Source organism: Sinocyclocheilus anshuiensis, unplaced genomic scaffold, assembly GCF_001515605.1.
Source record: "Sinocyclocheilus anshuiensis isolate Anshui unplaced genomic scaffold, SAMN03320099.WGS_v1.1 scaffold1872, whole genome shotgun sequence".
NCBI lineage: Eukaryota > Metazoa > Chordata > Actinopteri > Cypriniformes > Cyprinidae > Sinocyclocheilus > Sinocyclocheilus anshuiensis.
Genome location: NW_015557203.1, coordinates 349,205 through 371,483, shown reverse-complemented (window position 1 = coordinate 371,483; position 22,279 = coordinate 349,205). Strand labels below are relative to the sequence as shown.

At 37.5% G+C, this 22,279-nt stretch overlaps 1 protein-coding gene across 2 annotated transcripts in view; it reads right to left on the bottom strand.

Annotated features, from left to right (window-relative positions):
• Positions 1-18,214, bottom strand: part of LOC107678945 (cadherin-6-like) — a 41,234-nt gene extending 23,020 nt beyond the window's left edge. Inside the window, exons 1-2 of one of the 2 annotated variants that reach the window (XM_016474343.1) lie at positions 18,127-18,214; positions 1,886-2,222 (exon numbers count right to left, since the gene is read on the bottom strand). In XM_016474343.1, coding sequence (XP_016329829.1) covers positions 1,886-2,098 — 213 coding nt within the window. In that variant the 5' untranslated portion in view covers positions 2,099-2,222; positions 18,127-18,214. Of the gene's footprint in view, positions 1-392; positions 716-1,885; positions 2,223-18,126 lie in introns of those variants that run through there. The other variant, XM_016474345.1, reaches the window with a different exon arrangement.
• Between the last annotated feature and the right edge of the window lie 4,065 nt (positions 18,215-22,279).

Genomic DNA, 22,279 nt, shown 5'->3' with positions numbered 1-22,279 from the left:
ATAAGGCAAATCAAACTTTTCTGCTTCTCGTCTTTCAAAGATGTGTCTAACTGTTTTGAATTTGTGATATTTACTATTGTTAGAAGAAATGACTGAATTGATTGATAGGAACATCACACTTCAGAGCTGAAGGTGTGATGTGATTAGCTTTGACAATGACATCTGATAAGAGGAGTGAGTGAATTTCTTTCCACTTGAATGAGCCGCTTTGTTACAGTAAAATAGGGTAGTAAAATACAAAAGACCATTGAAACACAATGGCTCTTTTGCTCTTCATAATTTTCCCTCTCAACATTTTAGAAATAGCTGCTTCTACTCCACATTGACTGCGACATGATCCAGACACATAATGTCCATAGCAACAATGAGAGCTTTGTGAATTCTGCGCTTACAACATCCCACATGAATAATCCAGTGGTTGGTGATCCTTTGCAAAGCTTTCGAGTCTCCAAGTCAGTGATTCTCAGACTTTTCAGGCCAAGAAGTACCTTTGATCAAATCAGAACATCCAAGTACCACCTAATAAATTCTCATCGCTGGAGTGCAAGCTTAAGGACTGTGCAAAAAAGACAGTGCCATATTTTGATTAATATCAATATTCCTGTAAAATCTCTTATCAGTTCCTTCACAGGCCTTATGCAGAACAGCATTTACAAGAAAAAACTTCAAGGATTTCAGGTTCTATTGTTGTAAATATACACATTTTACAATTCAGTTAAAACTGATTAATACTCAATATTATATAGTATTCAAACCCATGCTTAGTATCAATAGCATTTTTTAATGTTTTTGATCCTTTAGAGACTAATTATTCTTCTAATATGCTAATATGGTGCTCAAATGATATTTATTTTTATTAACAATGTTAAAAAGTTGTGCTGCTTAATATTATTGTGGAAATGTGATTTTAGAGAGTACAAAAGAAGAGCATTTATTCGAAATAGAAATCTTTTGTAACATTATAAATGTCTTTACTAATAAGTCACTTTTTGTCAGTTTAATGTGTCCTTGATGAATAAAAGTACTAATTTCTTTCAAAATAAAAATGTCACTTACCTTAAACATTTTGAACTTTAGTGTATATTTAGGGATGCATAATATATCTGTAGTATGTTGGTTATTGTCCATTACTTTTATTTGTTTATTTTGGTATGTTGATATTGGATATTTATTGTGAAATGCTCGTTTCCCCTATTTTTACATTTATATTACATTTTCCATCATCTAATCTTTAATAAAATGTATAATTTAATTACAGTTAAATGTATTCTTATTAATATCAAATTTTCATATTTTACAATAATTTTAGCCTTAAAATGAAAATTACGATCAACTTATCTGTATTGGTCAGATTTTTAATACTAGTGCGATTTTACATATTGAATATTGTGTCAGATTTTTTCACTAATGTGATGCTTCTTGTGCCCCCTTGTTCTGTTTACACAGAAACCGTTTTTTAATAGAATATTTTAAATAATTAACAGGTTAAACTGATAACCTTATATTTTTAGTATTGTACATTTTAAGTTGTGTTGCCTACCAACTCAGGGCCACAGTTTGAGATCTTCTGCTATAAGTAACAGTATCAAGCTGTTATGTTTTATTCTAATCTTTGATCCTCAGCAGCTCTGAGCTTCAGATGAAGTGTGAGGTACCAGGGAGGTCAGATTTCATCCTGCTCCTTATCTCAAATCCAGCAGGCTCTATGCTGGAGATACCTACATATGACATAGGCACAGTTTTGATCATTCTGTTTATTAACCTCAGAAGACAGAATCAGAAGGAGTGATGAAACCAAATCTACCTCTGCAATCGACTCCATCAACATTACTCCAGCATTGCTCACACCACCTTTATACCCTGGAAAAGAAACACGATCTCATACCTTGCCAATGTACTGGTGCTCCGTTCCTGTGTATTCCTCCTGCAGAAAAAACTGTCTCCACATCCATCCTCTTTTTGAACGTCTGAGCAACTCTTTGTCTTGCCGTCCTTCAATTTCTTTGGTTTTCCTTCGAACTGGCCCTCTTGAAAGGGCAACTGCATTCACACTCTGTTGTGCACACGCCCACAGAAGAAGTACAATCCAAGTCCTCATCTTTTCCGCTCTTAGGGTGTCTTACAGGGGGATAATGATCCTATCTGCCAAAGTTACAGAGCTCTGCAGTGCATGTGGCAGCCACCCTCATAGTCCTTCCTGCTGCCAGCGAGCCACACAATACCTGTAATAAGAGAGAGAAAGAAATCGAAAAACAATCAGTTATTGGGCAAAGTCTGAGAGTGTTATCCCAAGGCTGCTGGCAATGCGTCTCTTTCTAATTAAAGGCAACTAGAGCTCCTGTATCATACGACAGCCATCCCCTTATTAAAGATATCTTTCTATAGAAAGTTATAGAAACATTCTCCAAGACACCAATTCCACTGCAAGTTTTGTGGCCGAGGCTCTGATATCCATATAATTGGCATCCCACATTCATGAAGTATAAAACCAGAGGCCATTTAAAGTGCTGCAGCCATCACTATAAATGGCAGAAAGTCTTTTTTTTTTTACTTAGCCATTAACCTCAGACTCTTAAAATACTGCAGAGCAGGCCAATGGGCGAGCTCTCACAAATCTGTAATCAATGAATCAATACGCATGCTCTCTAAATGCCCCGCTTTAAAGATCTAAACACTTGCAGTGCTATTGAATTCAGCTGCCCCTCAAAAAAAACAAAAAAACAACAACAACCAATGTGTGTTGGGTTTTATCAACATGCGCGGTCACAATAGCCTGCTGGCTCTGAACTGACCTGCTGGAATGACAGTCTGAGACAAAAGCATCCTGCCACCACATAATAATAAGCAATCAGCACGTTTCCTGTTTCCACATCAATCTACGGCTTTGTCTGCGACTGAACACCTGCCCTCGCTCCCTCTCGCACTTTATCAAGCAGATTGCAAATGTGATTGCGCAAAGTGGCGAAGGGGAGACGCGGGCCTCTTAATGAATCGCATTTAAGTACCTCTGGTTTTTTGATTTACAATATTGCTTGCGACATTCGCTCACCTCTCTCCGTCAGTGTAAAAATGCATCAGGTCAACATCGCCCTTCATCCGGGAAGAGCGACGGTTGAGGGCCAGCGATTCAGATGAAAATGCACAATTGCAATGCCGAATTGACTTTTGTAGTTCCGTGCGTGACTTAAATGGTGCCGCTATTCCCCTAATAGCACTTTCCATTAGCTCCATTATGTTCTGCTTTATGAATTGGCCTAATTGAATTAGGTAACAATAGATAGCGCAGGATATTGATTTGCTGTCAAAGTCAATGAGCTAGAAATTGTCATGGGAGCTCTACGTATGTATAAATATAAGTGTGCACATGATTTTATCCGTGTATTTCAGTACAAACAGGAAAGCGAAATGGGAAATGTGGGCCCTGTTATGTCCAACAATTGTAGTTTATGGATTCTGCTCTTTAATGAATTTCAGCCACCCAAAACTCCTGGGCAAAGAGAGCGGGCTCCTGGAGCACATTAGTCAAACTCAGGCAGCCATTTTGCTCAGCTCTGTGACCTGGCAAATCCCTTGACACAGTCCTGCCGGGGGAACTCAGCTGGATCTAAAGCGGTTTTGTTACATGGTGTGTCAGAGTGAACAGACACAGTTTTCAGCACAAAATGTCTGCTTGTTCATTTACAAGTCCATCCTGCTGAGATGGAGATGGATAGTGAAGGATGAAAATTCCCCTGCTGTCCTTAAATATAAGCACAAACCTAAGAGAACTCAATGGGACACTATGGTTTCACACCATAGCACTTCATTTTACAGGCTCACTGTTGTGTCATTTTGACACATGCGAATCCCCAACTACGGACTCTTTATGTCAGTCTTATACCGTAAAAGTCATGACTGAGTACCTTAAAAGGATAATTCAGACAAAATGAAAAATCTGTCATCATTTACAGTACTCACCCTTATGTCATTCCAAACCTAGGTTACCAAAAAAAGCAAAAAAATAAATAAATAACTGAGAAAACTTAAACTAAATAATATTTAGTTTTAGCTTCTGCTGCAGCATGTTCGTAAACCTTCAACTCCATATTATAATAAAGTAAAGGTGCCACTAGCGGGTGATAATACAAATGTCTATTAACCTCATTTTGCATGACTGCTTTTCTTCTGTAAAAATGCAAAAAATATATAATTTTGGTGGAAAAAAGTTGAATGTTGGACCCCAACGATCCTTAAAATATTTTCTTTTGTGATTCACAGAAGAATAGTCTATGATATATAGTTAATTAATATTTGCTTCACTTTTTTTTAATATTGAAAAAATATTTTTTCTTATTCCTTAATTTTATTTAAATGTGATAATCCCCATAATTTTTCTGATTTTAAAATTAATTTAAAAACAGAACTTTACTTATTTACCTATTATGCCATTTTTAGGTTTCCTAATATTGTTTTGGGAGTCTCCTACAATAGGTTTACATACATGCAAGGTCAAAAAATACTTCCGTTTTAGCCAAAGATTCTTTGCAGCCTTATTTTTTGGAAGTGAAAATAAAACAAATTTGCTTTCACAGAGTAGGACACAGTGTGTTCTTGACATGAACAAGCTACAGTGTTTGAGGGTGGGTCAAGTTGTTCACAGCCGACCAACGTAGAACATAGGTGGGCATTATGCAAATCTGTTACCCTGTGACGTGTAGCTGTCACGGAAGTGGGATTCAAATTACTAAAGACTCGTTTAGACTGTTCAGAGTCAATTCTTTCTTTTGGGAGACAATAACTTTATTTATCGTGCACTTTCAGCTTTACAACTTTGCAGATCGTTTACATTTACATACAGCTACATTACACACTGCATAAAAGGCAATATTCAAAATGGCATAATAGGGGCACTTTAATTTGTTTGCATTGGAGCAACTTCAATTTTAAAGCATGCTTTGCATGGCACAGCATGGTGAAAATAAATGCTAAAAATAAGACTTATATTTAATGTATATTTTAACCCTCTGGTGTTGTTCAGTTGCCTGCTTGAGCGACTGGAAGCTGGAGATTACAGTTTGTACATTTTTAAAAATCTATTTTTTTTTTTTTACACTAACCCATCGTTTCGCTTCAGAAGGCCTTTCTTGACACCCCGGAGCCGTGTGGAGTAGTTTTATGGATGCAGTTTTTTAGGCTTCATAAACAGGGGCACCATTCACTGCCATTATACAGCTTGGAAGAGCCAGGATAATTTTAAATATAACTGAGATTGTGTTCGTCTGAAAGAGGAATGTCAGATACGCCTAGAATGCCCTGAGGGTAAGTTATGGGCTAATTTTCATTTTTGGGTTAACTATCCCTTTAACCTGGCTGTATATAGATATATACCGGATCCATTCAGAAATATTAAACAGAGCAAAACACAAATTTAAAAAGTAAATAAAAACATTCTGAATTTGTCGAATATGGTGATCTGTAGGCAGCTCGACATCACCAGTGAACATTTCCTCTGTCAGAGTGAGTATTCATGCCCTTATGTATATAAACACCACTGACCATCGCAAGCTCCTATAATAACACGCTTCTTCATCGAGTGTCCATTATAAAACACTTGCCAGACATGCGAAAATACTGAAATGTGCTCGTGCAATAAGCTATCAGAGAGTGCACATACACGGTCTGTTTATTTGCACATTAATAATAACACGCCTGTCTAATAAAGTACAACTCCTGCATGTCACTGCAATCGTCTTTACCTCCATTACAGTCGTCATCCATCTACAAAAGAGATGATGGCCTTCCCACAGACCCTGGGCAGAGCGGTCAGGAGTGGCCCAGCCCGTGAGAGAGGCATCCGTCGTTAGCGTTACGCAACGACAAGGAGCCCCTAACATCGGGCCTTGAACCAGGAACCAACGCCAGATAGTGTGGGCAGGGAGGCACACAACGTCTGTAATGCAGTTCGCTCGCCATAGACTTTTTCATTATTGTTTTTATATATGCTTGTGCGGACAGACAACAGTATATAGACAGACACATACACAGAGCGCTACTGAAGGAACCGGGTTGACCGGGTACTCGGTACCACCAGTACTTAAAAAACCTGGTACCGTAACGTTTTCATTTTTTTAGTACCGACTTGGTACCGAAATACCGGGCCTTTTGACAACACTAATCTAAACTTCACTGGTTTGCTTTATTCGGCCCATACAGACTAGTCTTGACTTCATATTTCTTATTTATAGAGGTATGTTTGTTCCCACCAATCGCTGCACAAGTTAAGGTTACGTATGATGGCGAAATCACGTTAGTGCTAGCCCTCCCGGAACTCATAGAGATTTCATTGCAGTGCCTGCAGTTCGAAAAAAAAAAAAATCTTTGTATGGAAGTCTATGAGAACACTCTGGGCGATTCTCGGTCAGAGAGAAATCGCCCAAAAAGGGGCAGTACTCCACAGAACATGACTTGATGCTGATTGGACTATATATCCAAAGGCAGAACAGTCTAGAACAGTGACAGCTGTGATATAAAAAAAATCCCTCTCTTTCGCACTCTGGTGGTGCATCGCCCAATCGCCCCCCAGTGTGACCCCCAAATGAACAATACCAGAGAAAAGGGCAAACAAGTGAGTGTGTTATGTTCCAGGATTTAGAAAACTTTGTTATGTTAGTACCCACTGGTTATTTTATTATCATTATAACATGAACATGATCAATGATCATGATTTTTTTTGAAAAAAAAAAAAAAAAAAATTGTTAATTATAACAGATTTTTGCAAACTTCACAATTAACTTAAAGGTGCAGTGTGTAATTTTGTTGTCACTAGGCATCACTGAAATGGAACTGCAAAAATAATTACAGTTTTCCTAAAAATTCTACCTGTCAGCGATTGGTCCTGCCCCAAACACCATTGGTTGAGCCACTGTTGCTGTGTCAGGCTGGTGCAGAAGCTCAAACAACCAATGTTTTGAAAGCACCACACAGTTTCAGAGAAATCAACCCACATACAGTAGAATAAATTACACACATAACCTGACTCTATTATACTAGCATGTTTACATATTTCATGTTTCAATTAATGCAACGATAAAGTAATTACCTCACCGGGTGCCTGCCATAAACAGGGCCACAGTTGTCTGCTATCCAAAACACAGACAAAACAAATTAACCTCAATGGCACCTCACTTACGTCTGCCTGAACGTTATCTGCTGTTATTTTCAGATCAGACAATTTACGATGCAGTCTGACCTTGAGATATCAGATGTCCTATATTTTTGACTTTGTTTTTCTTTTTCTTTCAAAGACACAGTCCCCTCAGAAGCCCTTCGGGAATGTGAGCGAGGCGGGGGCTGACAGGTGAGGGAGGAAGAGGAAGACCAGCGACACCTGTGGAGGACGCGTGGAGTCAGTCAGGCGGCACGAAGCGGGAAAGAGAAAGAGAGAGAGAGGCGGGGCCTCGAGAGCGGCCCTCGCTGAAAGCTCTACCACACTGCAGACAGCCACAGCAGCCCTGATAAGTCCCACAGGGGCAATTAGGAGTAAGAGAAGGAGAATGTCAGCCACGTGCAGCGAGGAGGGAGGCGACAGGTAACAAGTCTTGCTGCAGGAACACAGACCAGCAGAGCAGAGAGAAACAGAGCTAGCTAATGCCACACACTGTCTCCGGGCTCTCTATCAAAATGAATAAGGCACCGGACCACCACCCATTAACTAGAAAGACTAGACGCCACGGCTATTAAATAGGTCATTCTTGTTTGCATAGCCAAGGTACATGATATAGTGTCTCATGATAGCGATAGCATAAATGTTTGATTTTTCTGAGCTGTGCGAATCACGTATTTATTTATTTATTTTTGCCTCCGCTAAGAAATTTTCGCGTAGCTTCTGGCTACATCACATCTTAGTGAAAACACTAAGAGAAAACTCTCCAGCTAGTACTCATCTCGCTCGAGCAAATGGTAGGAGACATGTGCCATGTTTGATTGCGGTTCTCTTCCTACCACTGAGCAACAGTGCATGAGAGGCAAAGTCGAGATCAGGTGAACACAAATTCAGTCAGGGTGGCACACTTAAACAGATTCAAGCTCCTCTTCGGTCTGTTCGTGTGCACTTGCCTGCCAAGCAGCATATCCGTGTCATTCCCCAGGGCATAGTGGGTAATCAATATATATTGATTTGTCTGTTTGGGGGAAAAGGGCTGTCTAGACAGCTGGGTTTTCGAATGCTAAGGTATCACTTATCCTGCAACACTCTAGCTCGGCTGTAAGCGATGATTGATTTATTCATTTTAGACATACGTTTTTTCCCAACTCTGACCTACCCTACATTTTGCTAGGGCTATTTATACACATCACTTGAGGTTAAAAAGCAATAACACATTTACCTGACAGTAAGAAGACTAAGATGTGGAATAAATCGGTGATGAGAAGGTAAATACTGTGCTGTTTTTGCGGCTGACACAACCAAAATTACTGAGTATAATATAACAGCACAAAATCGATTGATATACTGTTTTTATGATCAATAGTGAGGGATTATTTTAATGTTAAGAATGAAGTATCCAATAACTGAAATTCAAAACTAAATTTAAATGATTGTTTTACTACTGCTATTTGACACAAATAAACTACAATAACAATATATGCACTATTAGTATTATAATTAATGATATTAATATGATATATATGATATATAATAAAATACAAATTTGCTATAATAATAATAATATACAATTATAATGCATATTATTTTGCTATAATAATACATTTTATTATTTATATTTATTATTATAAATGTATATTTTATATCATTTGTAATTTATATTTTTTCACTATAATTATTGTAATTATTACTTCATTTTTAAGCTACACATTTCTAACTTGAAGAATGAATGGCTGTTATTTGAAAAAAGGTGATTAATAATCCAAATAGCACATTCAAATTCATTACCTACTGATGGGTGCTATTCTACAGAGACTTGCCAAATAGACCAATTGTTAAAGAACTCCTATATGATTAAGTTGAAAAGTATGAAAAGTACAAGTATCGGTCAAAACCGATTATCTCTATACATACAGTCTCTACACATAAAGAGTCACTTGTTAAGACACAGCACACCCGGCATGGAAGTACTTAACCAATGGGGTTACCGAACCACTGACTTAATCCTCAAGCCTCGACCCTACAAGACACAAGCGCCCCTCGACTCTCCGCCATAATCTCCCCTGCAACATGTGCGCCTTAATCTGAACAGTAGGAGATAATGGTTTCAAATGTTGGAGGTCTTTTTTTGCTCAATGGGATGGCCATGTGCACACCAACACAATTAGTGTCAGGGAGCGCTGCCCGTACCAGATGGGTCCTCTTAATTAGGTAACGAGAGAGGCCATAATGTGATCTGGAAGCAATGTTGTGCCACTGACTTCGAATCTGCTTTTTCTGGTCGGCCATAATGACGGTGAAAGCGTGTGTTTTTGCCGCACAAATTGCCTGGAGCAGAACGCACTGTGTGGTGAATTAAAGCAATTTAGCCAAACCTGCTAAAATCAAATGTTCCTCAAATCACCATTTAGCCGCATACCATTCATTTCCTCACGAGAGCGTCGCGTGATAGACTGCAGCTTGCCCTTCCTTTGTCGATTCATGCAGACTGTTCAAATAGATAGCACAAAACACCTGTTAACCTTTGTGTCAGTGTGGCCCTAGCGTTTACAGTGGATCTGGAAATGTTTCCCTGTAATGCCATAACAGCATTGTTGGGTGTTTGTTTAGGGTTCCCCTCATGAGGCACAGGAGAAGCCGCGGGAACCGCAGTTTTACAGCCTGTGTAAAGAGCTCCAAGAGAGCCTACGAGACAGCAGCCTCCCTTCAGCATTGTGATTCACCCCTGGAATGCAGCTCCCATTGCAATGCAAATGTATCCACATCTGGTTGTTTTGTCCACACGCTTTTACGTGCGTGCTTGTTTACTTGTCACTTCTACGACTGACAAATACGCAAATCACATACACTGTGCTAATAGAGTTTGCAGAGGCTGTCAAAGTCAAACAGACAGTTTCTCGTATCATAGTTGATATTTATTGTGTGTTCTACCCTGAAGGCCCTTTTACAACTTGACAATGCCATTAACTCATCCTCAGACTCACAATATCTTGTAATATTTACCTTGGTAAACACAAGAGACTGTGACGTGGTTGTTTAACCCCCAGACTATGTTTCAATTTACGGCCGGGATTTACATGAAGGTATCTAAATGGAACCGTTCCTGGCTTAGGTCGTAATTCATTGTGTTGTTTTATGCCTCTAACCCTTGCTTTGTAGTAGAAGCCTTAAAGACAGGATTTTACAATCAAGGTAACAATGCTTCCATTTCAAAAGGTCACAAGAAGTCATCTTGATTGCAATCACTACAAGCTCTGACATTTGATTCTGCTTCTTTGTTGATATTATAGTTCAGGCCCCACACGACAAGTAAAGAAAAAGTATATATCAATGGAAATAATCGATAATGACATTTATTGACATTTGACATTAACAAGCGCAGCAATACAATTGAAAATCCCAACGCTCTGTGACCACAAATAAATGAACACTGTGAGCGGCAACTGGAACATTCTTCGTATTAAAAGCCACCGTATATGCCAAAGGCAAACAAAGAGCAAAGATTAAAGGCTGTTGATTAAAACTGACTTTTTTCATCTTTATTTTCTTTTTTTGCACTTGGGTATAAAACGCTTAAATCTTTTTCAACGCCGATAAGATAAGTCAATAATATATAGTTTGTCAAAATAAATTAAAAACAAAAACAAAAATCAATAGTTTTAATACTACAAGTGGATTTATCAATATTGCAAATTACAATGAAAACAAAAAATGGAAATACATTTTAAGATTTGCTAAAGAACACATTTAACAATTGTATCAAAATATTAGCATTTTAAAGATTAACTTTAAGTGAGTGTTAAATGACAGAAAATATGATCTTAATAAATAAGTATGGGAATTTAGCATGCACAATTAATTATAAAAATAACTGGTATATTCTATAACAGTTTGTCTAAATTATTAAAAATAAACTAAAAACGAAAATACTTTTAAGTGAGTTTATAAATACTCTCTTGTGTATTATAATGAATATTAAAAGTGGATATACATTTTGATATTTGCTAAAGATTAACTTAAAATGAGAATTAGATGATGGCAAAGGTAATCTACATGGAAAAATATGAGAATGAGCATGAATGATCATTTACAATTAAATATGCAATATCAACTGATTAGATAGATAGATACTGTAGATAGATAGATAGATAGATAGATAAACGAGAACTGATTAAATACCAATATATTGTGCATATACCTACTTCTATTACAAAATAAATTTGTTTATCCTTTCCATAACAGACTGAATCGCATTTACCATTTAATACATCAGCTATACAGTAATCTGTATGTGGTTTGTATTTCTTGCACTTTGCTCTTGGGGCTTGTGCCCTTTTTGTGACCACATTCTGACTGTGTCGTCTTCCAGGTAATAACTATTTGCTTTTAGGCCATGCTGCTTGTATGATAGTTTATTTTTCCAAGGGTAAATATATCAGTATCGCAGTTTCAGTACGAGATGTCACAGGCTGAAAATATCCAGGCTAGATTGTCTGACCAATCTAGGTTTGAGACAACCGTAATTCCTCAACAGAATGGATGCTGGTGTAATTCATATCACACACATCCAGGACAGGTTTGAAAATTGGAGAGCTGTAACACATTCTGCCTCATTTTGGACTGACTCGTACATAATAGGAGAAAGCAATCAATTGAAAGAAGCATGACAACTGAGAAGAACATTAATGACATTAGGCCTATTATTGTGCCTGAAAGTGGACTACATGATTGGATGCTGCCTGCACAGATAGCCAATTTTTGACAATTCAGCACTGGTGAGTAATTAGGTGCCGCCACCACATATTGTGGACACAGTTTCAACTTCCAAAGGGAGGAAGCTCCTCAGTTATGCAAATCTAGACTGTATTACAAGAGGCTATGCTGAAGGAGATACATATGCGTTAGAGTTCAATGAGCTATATTTCAAACACCAGCCACCAGATAATTAGCCACACGCAAATTTTCCATGCAACTGGGACTTGTTCTCTCCTAGTGTAACATGGTGGACATCTGGAGACAGTTAGAGATGTCTTATATATGACTATAAAAAATTGATCGAGAGGACTCGAGTATCCCTGCGTATATGGGTGGAGAACTCGGCTTCGACATGAACCAGCCAGAGCAGATCATATCAGCAGAGACAGCCGAGCTGAGCAAGTCACTGAAAACATGAATCAAAAGTCACTTCAAACACGAATCAAAAAGATTTTCGATTAAAGGCTCTCCAGTCTCACGAAAACAGTTTCGAGCTGCGTTTCTGTGCTAATGACAACACTAAAAATGAACATTATTTTTATGGTGTATGACTGTAAAAATACTACAGTAAAAAAATGTTTCGAGCTGCGTTTCTGTGCTAATGACAACACTAAAAATTATTTTAAATAAAAATACTACAGTAAAAAAATGTTACTTGGTTAACAATAAGTTCCCTTACTCTATGGTACATTTAATGCAATTTTACAGTAACATACTTTTACAAGTACAGTTTTTGGAATGTAAAAAGAACAAGTAATCTTATAATTTACAATGAAAAATGTAAATTGACATTCAAAATGTTTGTGACACTTTACATTTGATGGTTTTTCATTGGAACAACTATGTTTCTTATAACTTATTTTCATAAGGCTTTTATGTTACATCTTAAATAAATAAATTAAATTAATGTTTATTGCATTTTTAAGTGTAGCCTGCTACTGTCACATATTCCCCATTTTGGGCTTTTATGTTAAATTCTTGGTTTAGTTTCCTGTTCTCACTTGGCATTTGTGCTCAGATTCATGTATCTTGTTTTTTTTAAATTTTGTTTAACAAAAAAAAAAAAAACTTTCAACTTTGATACTGAGCACCTTCTATACTGTATATTAGTATTTACCTCAACTTGTGGAAAAGGTACTTGTGATGAACTCTGGTTCATCATGTGGCTTTCTCTTTACCAACTGAAGGTGGTTGTCAGTATATTATAAAGATAAATGCAAATTTTAGTATTTTGGTAGTAACACTATTTAAATTAATGAAATATAACTTCTTTTTTTTTTTACTTTAAAGTTAAGTTCAATCTGTGTAACACAAAATGTTGCCATCATTTTTCACATATTTTTTTTTTTACAGTGAATGTTTTGTAAAAGCAATCATCTTAAAATCTCACCATCCATGGCTAAAGGATCCATAAGCACCATAAACATTTGGAGCCCACCCTTTTTTACTAACCGTACACACTGCAGTTTACCTAAATCACTAGGGTCACAGTGATTAAGATGGAGGAGAGTCACAGGCCAGAGCAGTCATATGCTGACTGAATAAATCATCTTACATAAACGCAGCCATGGCAGGACCGCCAGCATGGTGTCTCTGTCATCAGCATTCTTATTTCACACTCGGTACGAAGAGAGCAAGCGATCCTTATTTATTCTAAAGCACCAGCCTGAATGGTAGAAATATTCATTGTGTATAGTGAATTCTGTTTCAAGTTTGTTTTTCATCATCAATGCTATTTCCCCCCCCCCCAAATTCCCTCCAACTCGCACTCTCTGTGATCTGCCCTGTCATCTTACTCACTGAATGATGTGAGGAGTATGCTATGGAGGACGTCCCGAGCTTTCATATACCAAGGCTATTTCCTATAGGGATGTGTGGATGAACGAAAATAACAAGACCCTGCTGTAAGATGTAAACTTATTATCATAGACAGAAACCGAGGAGAATGTATTTTCCTTCGTGAGTCCATTTAAAGATTCACTTGAGACACTGTTTCATTTGTTGGCCTCCCTCCATCCCCATCCCCATCCCCATCCTTACGAATTAGTAAACAACAAGAACGAACACGAACAAGCCAGGAAACTGAAAACAGATAGCGGACGATGAATTGGTAAAGAAAATCAATTGCCTCGAATTGGACTAAAGCGGGTGTAGATAAAGACCGTTCTATTGATTTTGGAAGTGTTCTACACATCAGAACGGCACATTACCCATATCTTGGAAAAATAGGCATAAACTCCAGTCGCGCTTTTCTTGATCAAGTTATTTTGCAGTTCAATTGTCTGAAAGTGCTTAATATTTTTGGCAATATTTGTGAGGGGTTCCATTATAGAGGTAAAAGCAAGATGGAGCTCCATAAATCACTCTTGGGTGAAATGAATCACGTGCACGTGCTAATCAATGTTATCCTGCTTCATCTCCTGCGAGTAAACACAGCTTTTGCTGGACCATTGTCGTGTCAGGTGACAGATAGCTCTGATCTAATTATCATACAGAGCCTACTGAAACATTTGCATACAGGCATCCTCAATCTGAGAACTCAAAACTCAAACTATTAAAACTGTCAAAGTGTGAAACTTTTGATAAAAAAGGAAAGTTTATTGTTTGCTAGAACATCATATTTTAAAATCTGTGTGTTTGAATGTAACATGACAACTATAACAACTGCCATTAAAATGTTTGTTTGTTTTATGTTTTTAAATAAATAAAAAACCTCTCAGACAGCCTTTCAGATTTAATTAAAATGCCCATGATAAAAACAACAACAAACATGCACGCTATATTTTCCATTCAGTTGTGATGTGGCTTGTTGTCAAAGAATTTCAGCAAGTCAAAGGTCATGAGGCCTTACTATCATGTAGACTTTGGCAAACTACTCTGAACCCAAACAAAATTGCGAGTATTTTCTAACCCTTTGCTTATTAGGTGACATATTTCTCAACATGCTAACATTTAAATGATAAGTTTGTCTTTTAAAACATGTTGTAAGAGGTAGGCACCTATTTCCTTCAATCATCTTTAGGAAAATCCATGTTTTGCATCAAATCCACGTTTAGAAATAATGTATGAGGGTTCTGTGAGTCTTCAGTGAACACCCAACTGTTCAGAATCCAGTATAAATCCATAGAGAACCACATAAAGTGTTATTCCTTTAAAGGGGTCATATGATGTTGCATTGTATTTGGTGTAATGAAATGTGTTTATGTGGTTTAAGGTTCAAAAAACAAATTTTTTCCCACATACTGTACATTATTGTTCCTCCTCGATGCCCCGCCTTTCTGAAACGCGACGATTTTTACAAAGCTCATCGGTCTGAAAAGCAAGGTGTGCTCTGATTGGCCAGCTATCCAGTGCGATGTGATTGGTCGAATACCTCAAGCGTGTGACGGAAATGTTACAACCCTTACCATACTGTGATGCCGTGTCCTGGCCGGAGCGACGAGACAAAAACATTAAAACCCATTATAAACTAGGCATTTGTTGCATCCAGTGGGGACATAATTACGGATTATAATGACATATACTGTCTTTTTTTGCGTTGCATCGCGCCACGTAAACATAAAACCATGTTTGCATTTGTGATCTGAGAAATGACAAACAACAAGCACTACGCTACACTGCTCAAAACTCGCGTTTGAATCGTCAGTGGCAAATTCTTTAATATAAAAAACGTACTTACAGTCTGTGAGTCAGAACAGCCGGCATTGTAGTCTACTCTACCAGGATCAGGAAACAGTCCTCCATAAAATGTGCTGCACACGTCTCAACCCAAATATTTGGGTTGAGCTGTTCTGGAACAGTGATTTGGGTTGAAGTGTTCTGGAACAGTGTTGTAAATACAACTTAACCACTGATTTCTAGTCGTGTCCTCTTTTGGAAGGCCAAACAAAGTAGTTTCGCTTTCACAACGAAATACACAGCGTTACACACGGCGGGCTAGAGTGAGCAGAGGCCGGCTTGAGTGAGGAACGGCCGGAGGGCTTGAGAACGGCGCGGCCGGCGGATTCGACGAAGGAGCGGTGAGCGGACTTGCGGCAACCACATGTGACGACCCCAGGCTGGACTCCGCTTCATCCACGGTAAAAGCCGATCCGGCGATCGACAATGCGAAGTTGATGTATTTCCTCAGCGACCAGCACGGATCAGCTCTAGGCATGACGAAGCGGATATCGTCCTCTTTTGGAAGGCCAAACAAAGTAGTTTCACTCTCACAACGAAACACACTTCACGACATGGCGGCAGCAACAATACTACAGCGAGAATAAAAGTTACGCCTTCTTTCTTTGCGTGAACATTTGGGCGGCGTTATGCAAATCTTCCCACATCGTGACGTAGACATGTGGGGGCGTGTTAAAACGAGCCGTTTTAGGTAGGCGTGGTTGACTTTTAACTTTTATAAAGAATATCTCTTTGGATTTGAGACTTTAGTCTTTGCAACTTTACAGATCTTCTTTATGCACCAAGAGCTTGTAACACTCCAATGAGAAAGGACAAATTGAAATCGCATCATATGACCCCTTTAAAAAGGAGAACTGAAAACTGCATATCTTTGCATCCAGTATGCTATTAACTAACATCAACTTAATAAACCCATCTTACAGTTTCCTGGAAAAATCCTAACATCAGAATTATCAAAAAGGATCACATAAGAGGTCTACTGTTTGTTATATGGCCTAAAATCCAATCAAAGTCCAAGCAGAACACCACAAGACAATCCATATACCGAAGACCACAGTTGCTCAACCAATATTTGCCAGACTAAGATATATTACAGTGTGTCAAATCCAGCAATTTACAGGATTAAAAACTGCATAGCCTCAAAGACTGGAAAGAACAAACATTAATATATTTTGTTATAATAACACTGATGAATTAAAATACCAACTCACACATTTTAGAAACCCTTGCAACAATTGTGGTTCTTCCTCAGAATAAAATCTGAAGGAGAAGTCCAGAATTTATGAATAATTTACATAATGTACAACAACTTTAATCAATCCACCCAGAAATCTACAGGTGCCTGACATAAAAAGGGCTCAAACAGAGCTACAGTCTGAACATGTTCCCACACCTTTTGATCATTGAATTTCCATGACTTCTCCATTACTTTTTCAGTCATCCTTGATTACTGGATAAGGATTTATTGAATACTTTTATTGAGACTGTGCTCACAAAGAGTGGTGTCTAGCATTTTTTTTTGTATATTTAATAGATTTTTTAAATACATAACTAGAATATATATATATATATATATATATATATATTATTATCTTGCATGACTTTTACAGATCACAAATATTAAATATATCCCCACATATTAAAGTTAACATCTCAGTTTTAAAAGGCCTGACACCAAAATACAGTGAATGCTGTAACAAGGTACAAAGGTGCAACAAAGCAACAAAGAGAGACGCTGTCATATAACCTCTGATATAACAAGTACTGATAAAAATAGATGTTGCATATACATGCTGAAAATTATTGTTCAGTGTTATCTCTGAAAAAAGGCCTTGAAATGTAAATAACTAAGGACATTCAGCCACTCCACAAAACAGATGGACAGTGAGCACTGCATAAAATGTCAACCTACTTAAACTGAAAAAGTAAGTTTAATTGCTACCTTAAATTATGTAAAATCATCACATCACAACCTGCAGTGATGCGGTCATTACACTTTTCACTCATTTGAATTCAATTACTGATGAAGACTATCAAGCTGATAAAAAAAAAACTATTAAAAAAGTTATTATTGTGAGAAGTTATATGGATAGATGGAAACACAAATGAAAACATTTTTACAGTAGGTTTTTGCAGCTTAAATGGCAACTGCAATACTTAAACTTTCCTCAAGAAATTTTATTAACATCTTGTATTCGAATATTACGTTAAGCATTAAAAACAATTATAAACAACACTATCTCGTGCAGTATTACAACGAGCCATATAAAACTCGCGCGTTCATGTAGGAGACTACATGAACCATAAACACGTAGAAATAGCATCATACAAATGTTTTGCTATGATTAAAAAAAAAAAGAAAATCACTTAAATGTTGCTTAATAGTTAAAAAAAGTATCCGGGCCAATTTTGACAGCCATCATCCACGCGCATCCACGAAAGTCAGTCTACAGCGTAAGTCTGTAGGGGTCAAATAGCGCGTGCATATTCAATGCAGATCTGTTCAATTAAACGCAGAAATTAGATAAGTCTAGTTAATTTCTCTCACTCACCTCAATGCTGAGGAGTCGAGAGTAGTCCTGCTTTCGATGTGTATCCGCTGAGCGCTGTGAAGACACTGTACTGTGAGGACTCTCTGTCTCTCTCTCCCCTCCCTTGTGCGCAGCATCACCGCTCTCTTTCTCTCTCTCTCCCTCCCTCTGAAATCTCGTGCGGTCTAAGCGACAGAGCCGCTGATTGGCTGTCACTCGTAGCGCGGTGACTGAGAGGGATCATCAACATTAAGAGAAGCGAAAGTAGTTTGAAAATGAAGCCTGCGTTATATGATATCGTCGCGTCTGTTCAGATATGTGGGTCACTACTATTAACTCTCTACTATGATTCAGTTTATCATTTATCTATTTTTGGCCGTGGAGGGAAAAGGCAGAGGCAGATTGAAAAAAACAAACAAACAAACAAACAAACAAACAAACAAACAAAAAACCCTGCGTTTATGTGGCTTTTAAAGGGATATTTCACCCCAAAATTACAATTGATTTACTTACCCACATACATTCGTGTTATTTTAAACCTGTATGACTTTCTTTTCCGAGGAGCTCAAAAATAGATTTATTTTTTTTTAGAATTTTGGGGACTGACAGCCTTAGTCATCATTCACTTTCATCTTTTTTTTTTTCATACAATGAAAGGGGCCGAAATGGGGGGGGGGGGGGGTAAGGTTAGGACAATTCCAAGGGCCCGACGAGGGAGAGGGGACCCATAAAGTGATTTTTACCAAGGGGGTACAAAAAAGAAAATCACAATCATGGAGGGGGCCCAAGTCAATGCTGTTCAGGTGGCCCAGAAACCATAGTTGCGCCCCTGCTGAAGCTGTAATTTTTACATCTCCTTTTGTGTTCCACTGAAGAAAGACAGCCATACGGGTTTGGAATAACACGAGGATGAGTAGGCCCACAAGACAGGGTTTTCTTTTTTTGGTTGAACTTTCCCTTTAAGTCTTCAGAGTCCTGAACATGTTATGCGAGATGAAGAACAAGGTTTTTAGTTCATTTTTCAAAGACTCTGACTTGTTGTCGTAAATCTATTGACCCCGTGTAGCTGTTGTGTGCATGAAGCCTACCATTTCACACTGAAGTTTTACAGTCCATATATTTTTCTGCTGAGAATCAAAACCCCCTCAAGAACCCAGCCTGACTTCTTTTACACTATGATGCTTTAGCAATTTTCTGATTAGTGATAAAATAATTACTGATGTATGATCTCTGGCTATAGAAGCAGCTGTACAGTTAGTCTCCACAACAAAGGGAAATGCATCAGGTCTCCTACTTCAGAAGCAATTTTACTATTATGTTATGTTCTTGGCATTCTTGCATTAAATGGAGCTCTAAATGAAATTTCGGGAGGTGCATGTTTTTCTACTCCTGTCAGTCATAAGAATATATAAACAGCTGCTCATCTCACTCCCATGACAATTGTTTTCCGGCATCTTTTTATTCTGTTGTAACTTTACTGAATATTAAATTATGTAGGGGAAACAGCAATTTAGCCCTCCATTATGGACAGCAAGCCAAGTCAGTTTACTCTATCAGTGCAACTATCAAGGATTAGATCAATGGCCCCAAACTCAAAAGACCTAGCTGGATACTGTTGTCCATCAGGAGACAAATGTTACACAACCATACATTTTATCTATATAAAGTTACTGACTCATTTATACAGTTAGCTTACAACCTGGCATAGGCCTATGTGTACAGTCTTGTTTGTTGTTGTCAGCTAGACTAGGTTTTTTTTTTCAGGTTCCAGGGGCCACAATGTATTTTTAGGGCTGTAAAAGTCACACATTTATGTAATCTGAAATTCACTGTTCAGAAAACATTGGATTTTATATTCTACTGTAAGAAAACATTAATAGAAGGTGGAAAAAAGATCACTGTTAACATACAAAGTATACTATATCTCCATATATTATGTGGTCTGTGGCAATATGCAAACTATAAATTAGTTATTATACATGCAAATATAAATCTGAGAGGGGCTCCTCTCACGGGGATTGTCATATTTTGGGGGTCAAAAAGTTTGAAAACCCCTGAATTAGACAATACGTGCTTCTAAAATAATTAGAAAGGTGTTCAATGCCTACTGTATAAACCATGCTGGAAAACATATACAGGTAAATACACTGTAAAAATAATTTTTTAAAGATGTAAATAAAACAAAGATTATTGGAGTATGTTTACTTCAAAATGTTGTGTTATTTCAACGTTACTTTTATCTTTGTAATTATTTGTGAAATTTACTAGCAATTTCTGAATGATTTTCTTTTTCCAAAGTGTTCAGTGTACCGCTGATCAGAGGTATAGACCAAGTGTTTGCAAAAAGTGATGACGTTTTTTTTTGTGGGTGGAGCCTATCTGGTGGCAGAAAATGCCAGTTTTTAACGTAGCAGTCTACGCAAGGAATGGAATAAAAGAAAAAAAAAGGTAATTTTGAGTTTATATTTAAAAAGTCTGACTTTTTTATTCAAATTCCGAGATTATATCTCACAATTCTGGTAAGAAAAATCAACTCATCATTCTCTCTTTTTCGCTTGGTTCAGAATCACGAGTTTATAATCCCATACTTCTGGCTTTTTTTCCTCAGAATTGACAAACTCGAAATTGTTGAGTTGAATTAAGTTATAAAGTTCAAACTAGGAGATAAACTTGCATTTGCAAGAAAAAGAAAAGTCAGAATTGTGAGATAAAATAGGTAAATGCTACGTAAAATGTTATAGGTTTAAATAGTATTTCATGCTTTAACTGTAGGGCTAATACAATATGTTCCCTATATGTGAATATTATATAGACCTATTGTTTAAATTAAATTTATGCTTTAAAAGTAGGGTAATCTTAGCAGGTTTCATCCATAGTTTGTCCGTTTAAATGTCTGCGTTTAGCTTCAAATGCCGTCTTTGACGACAGTATTATATAAAAATTATTTGCATTCCGATACTGACATCCAAAGGCACAACAATACATTTTTTCTCTTATTCCATGGATTTTACCCATTTCCCTCCATTTGTTACCAGTGTTTTTCTGCCACCACAATGCGCGCACAGCTGCAAGTGACGTAACTATGACGTCTACTCCAAATTAGTCTATAGGTTTCAGCTTAACAAACTTTAAGACAACTATAGATAACATTAAATGGCAAACTTAAATGCAGAGTGACAGGCTTACAGTCTGTATTGAGTGATAAACCATTAAAACGTGAAGGGTCAAAAAAATCAAACAAACTGTCAGATTCGGCCCAGTGGACCAGTAGTCTGAGACTCTCGAATGAGACATAACTTGTCAATTGAGTTTGTTGTGATAACTTAAATAGTTAGCTATGTATTAAAAGTCAAGCCCTGAAGTCAAAAGCCACATACCATGTTCAGTCATCAGACAGACACCCCATGAAACCTGGTCACACTTTAACGAAGCAAGTCCCCTTCCTGTCGAATCCAACCACTCTTAAACACAATGGGAATTCCTCTAGGCCTGATGATGCCTCATTAGTGGGTCTGTTAGTGGAGGCACAGAATAAAGCTTTTGTTTCACCAGATTTATGACTCCGCATTTAGGAGCAGACTTGAATGATGTGAAATTTTTATTGCTTTGCTCACAAGACTCTGAGACATTTCACAACATCAGAAGAAATTCAAAAAATTGTCTTCACAATTTTTTTTTTTAAAGAATGACCAAAACCGCATTAATAATTCGAGTTACCAGGAATGTGACAAGTGTGCTCACAGGCATGATGCTCAACTCTGGAAATGCATGCGTTTAGACACACCAGCTGAATTCCAACTGATGAAATCCTGACATGACCTAAATGTATTCTTTGACATGGCTGATGCACATTCCACTTGATTGCTGACAAAGCAGAAAGTCTTGCTCAAGTCAGCGTAAATAAATCTACAAATGCTTGTAGTATGTGTAAAAAAAATGGAAAAATGGGAAAAGAGCATATACATTGTCATACTGTCACACTGATAAAGCTGTACATGCATGTGAATTAAAGAAAGTGTGTATATAGTGTATAGACTATTGATAATAATACAAATGGTCTTGACTCCAATAAACCAGCATGATACTGAAAATTCTCATCCTTGCTGTCTCCAGTCTCATGTTAACAGAGATTATGGTTGTAATGTGAAGATGAATATGAATGTGGTGACGGAGG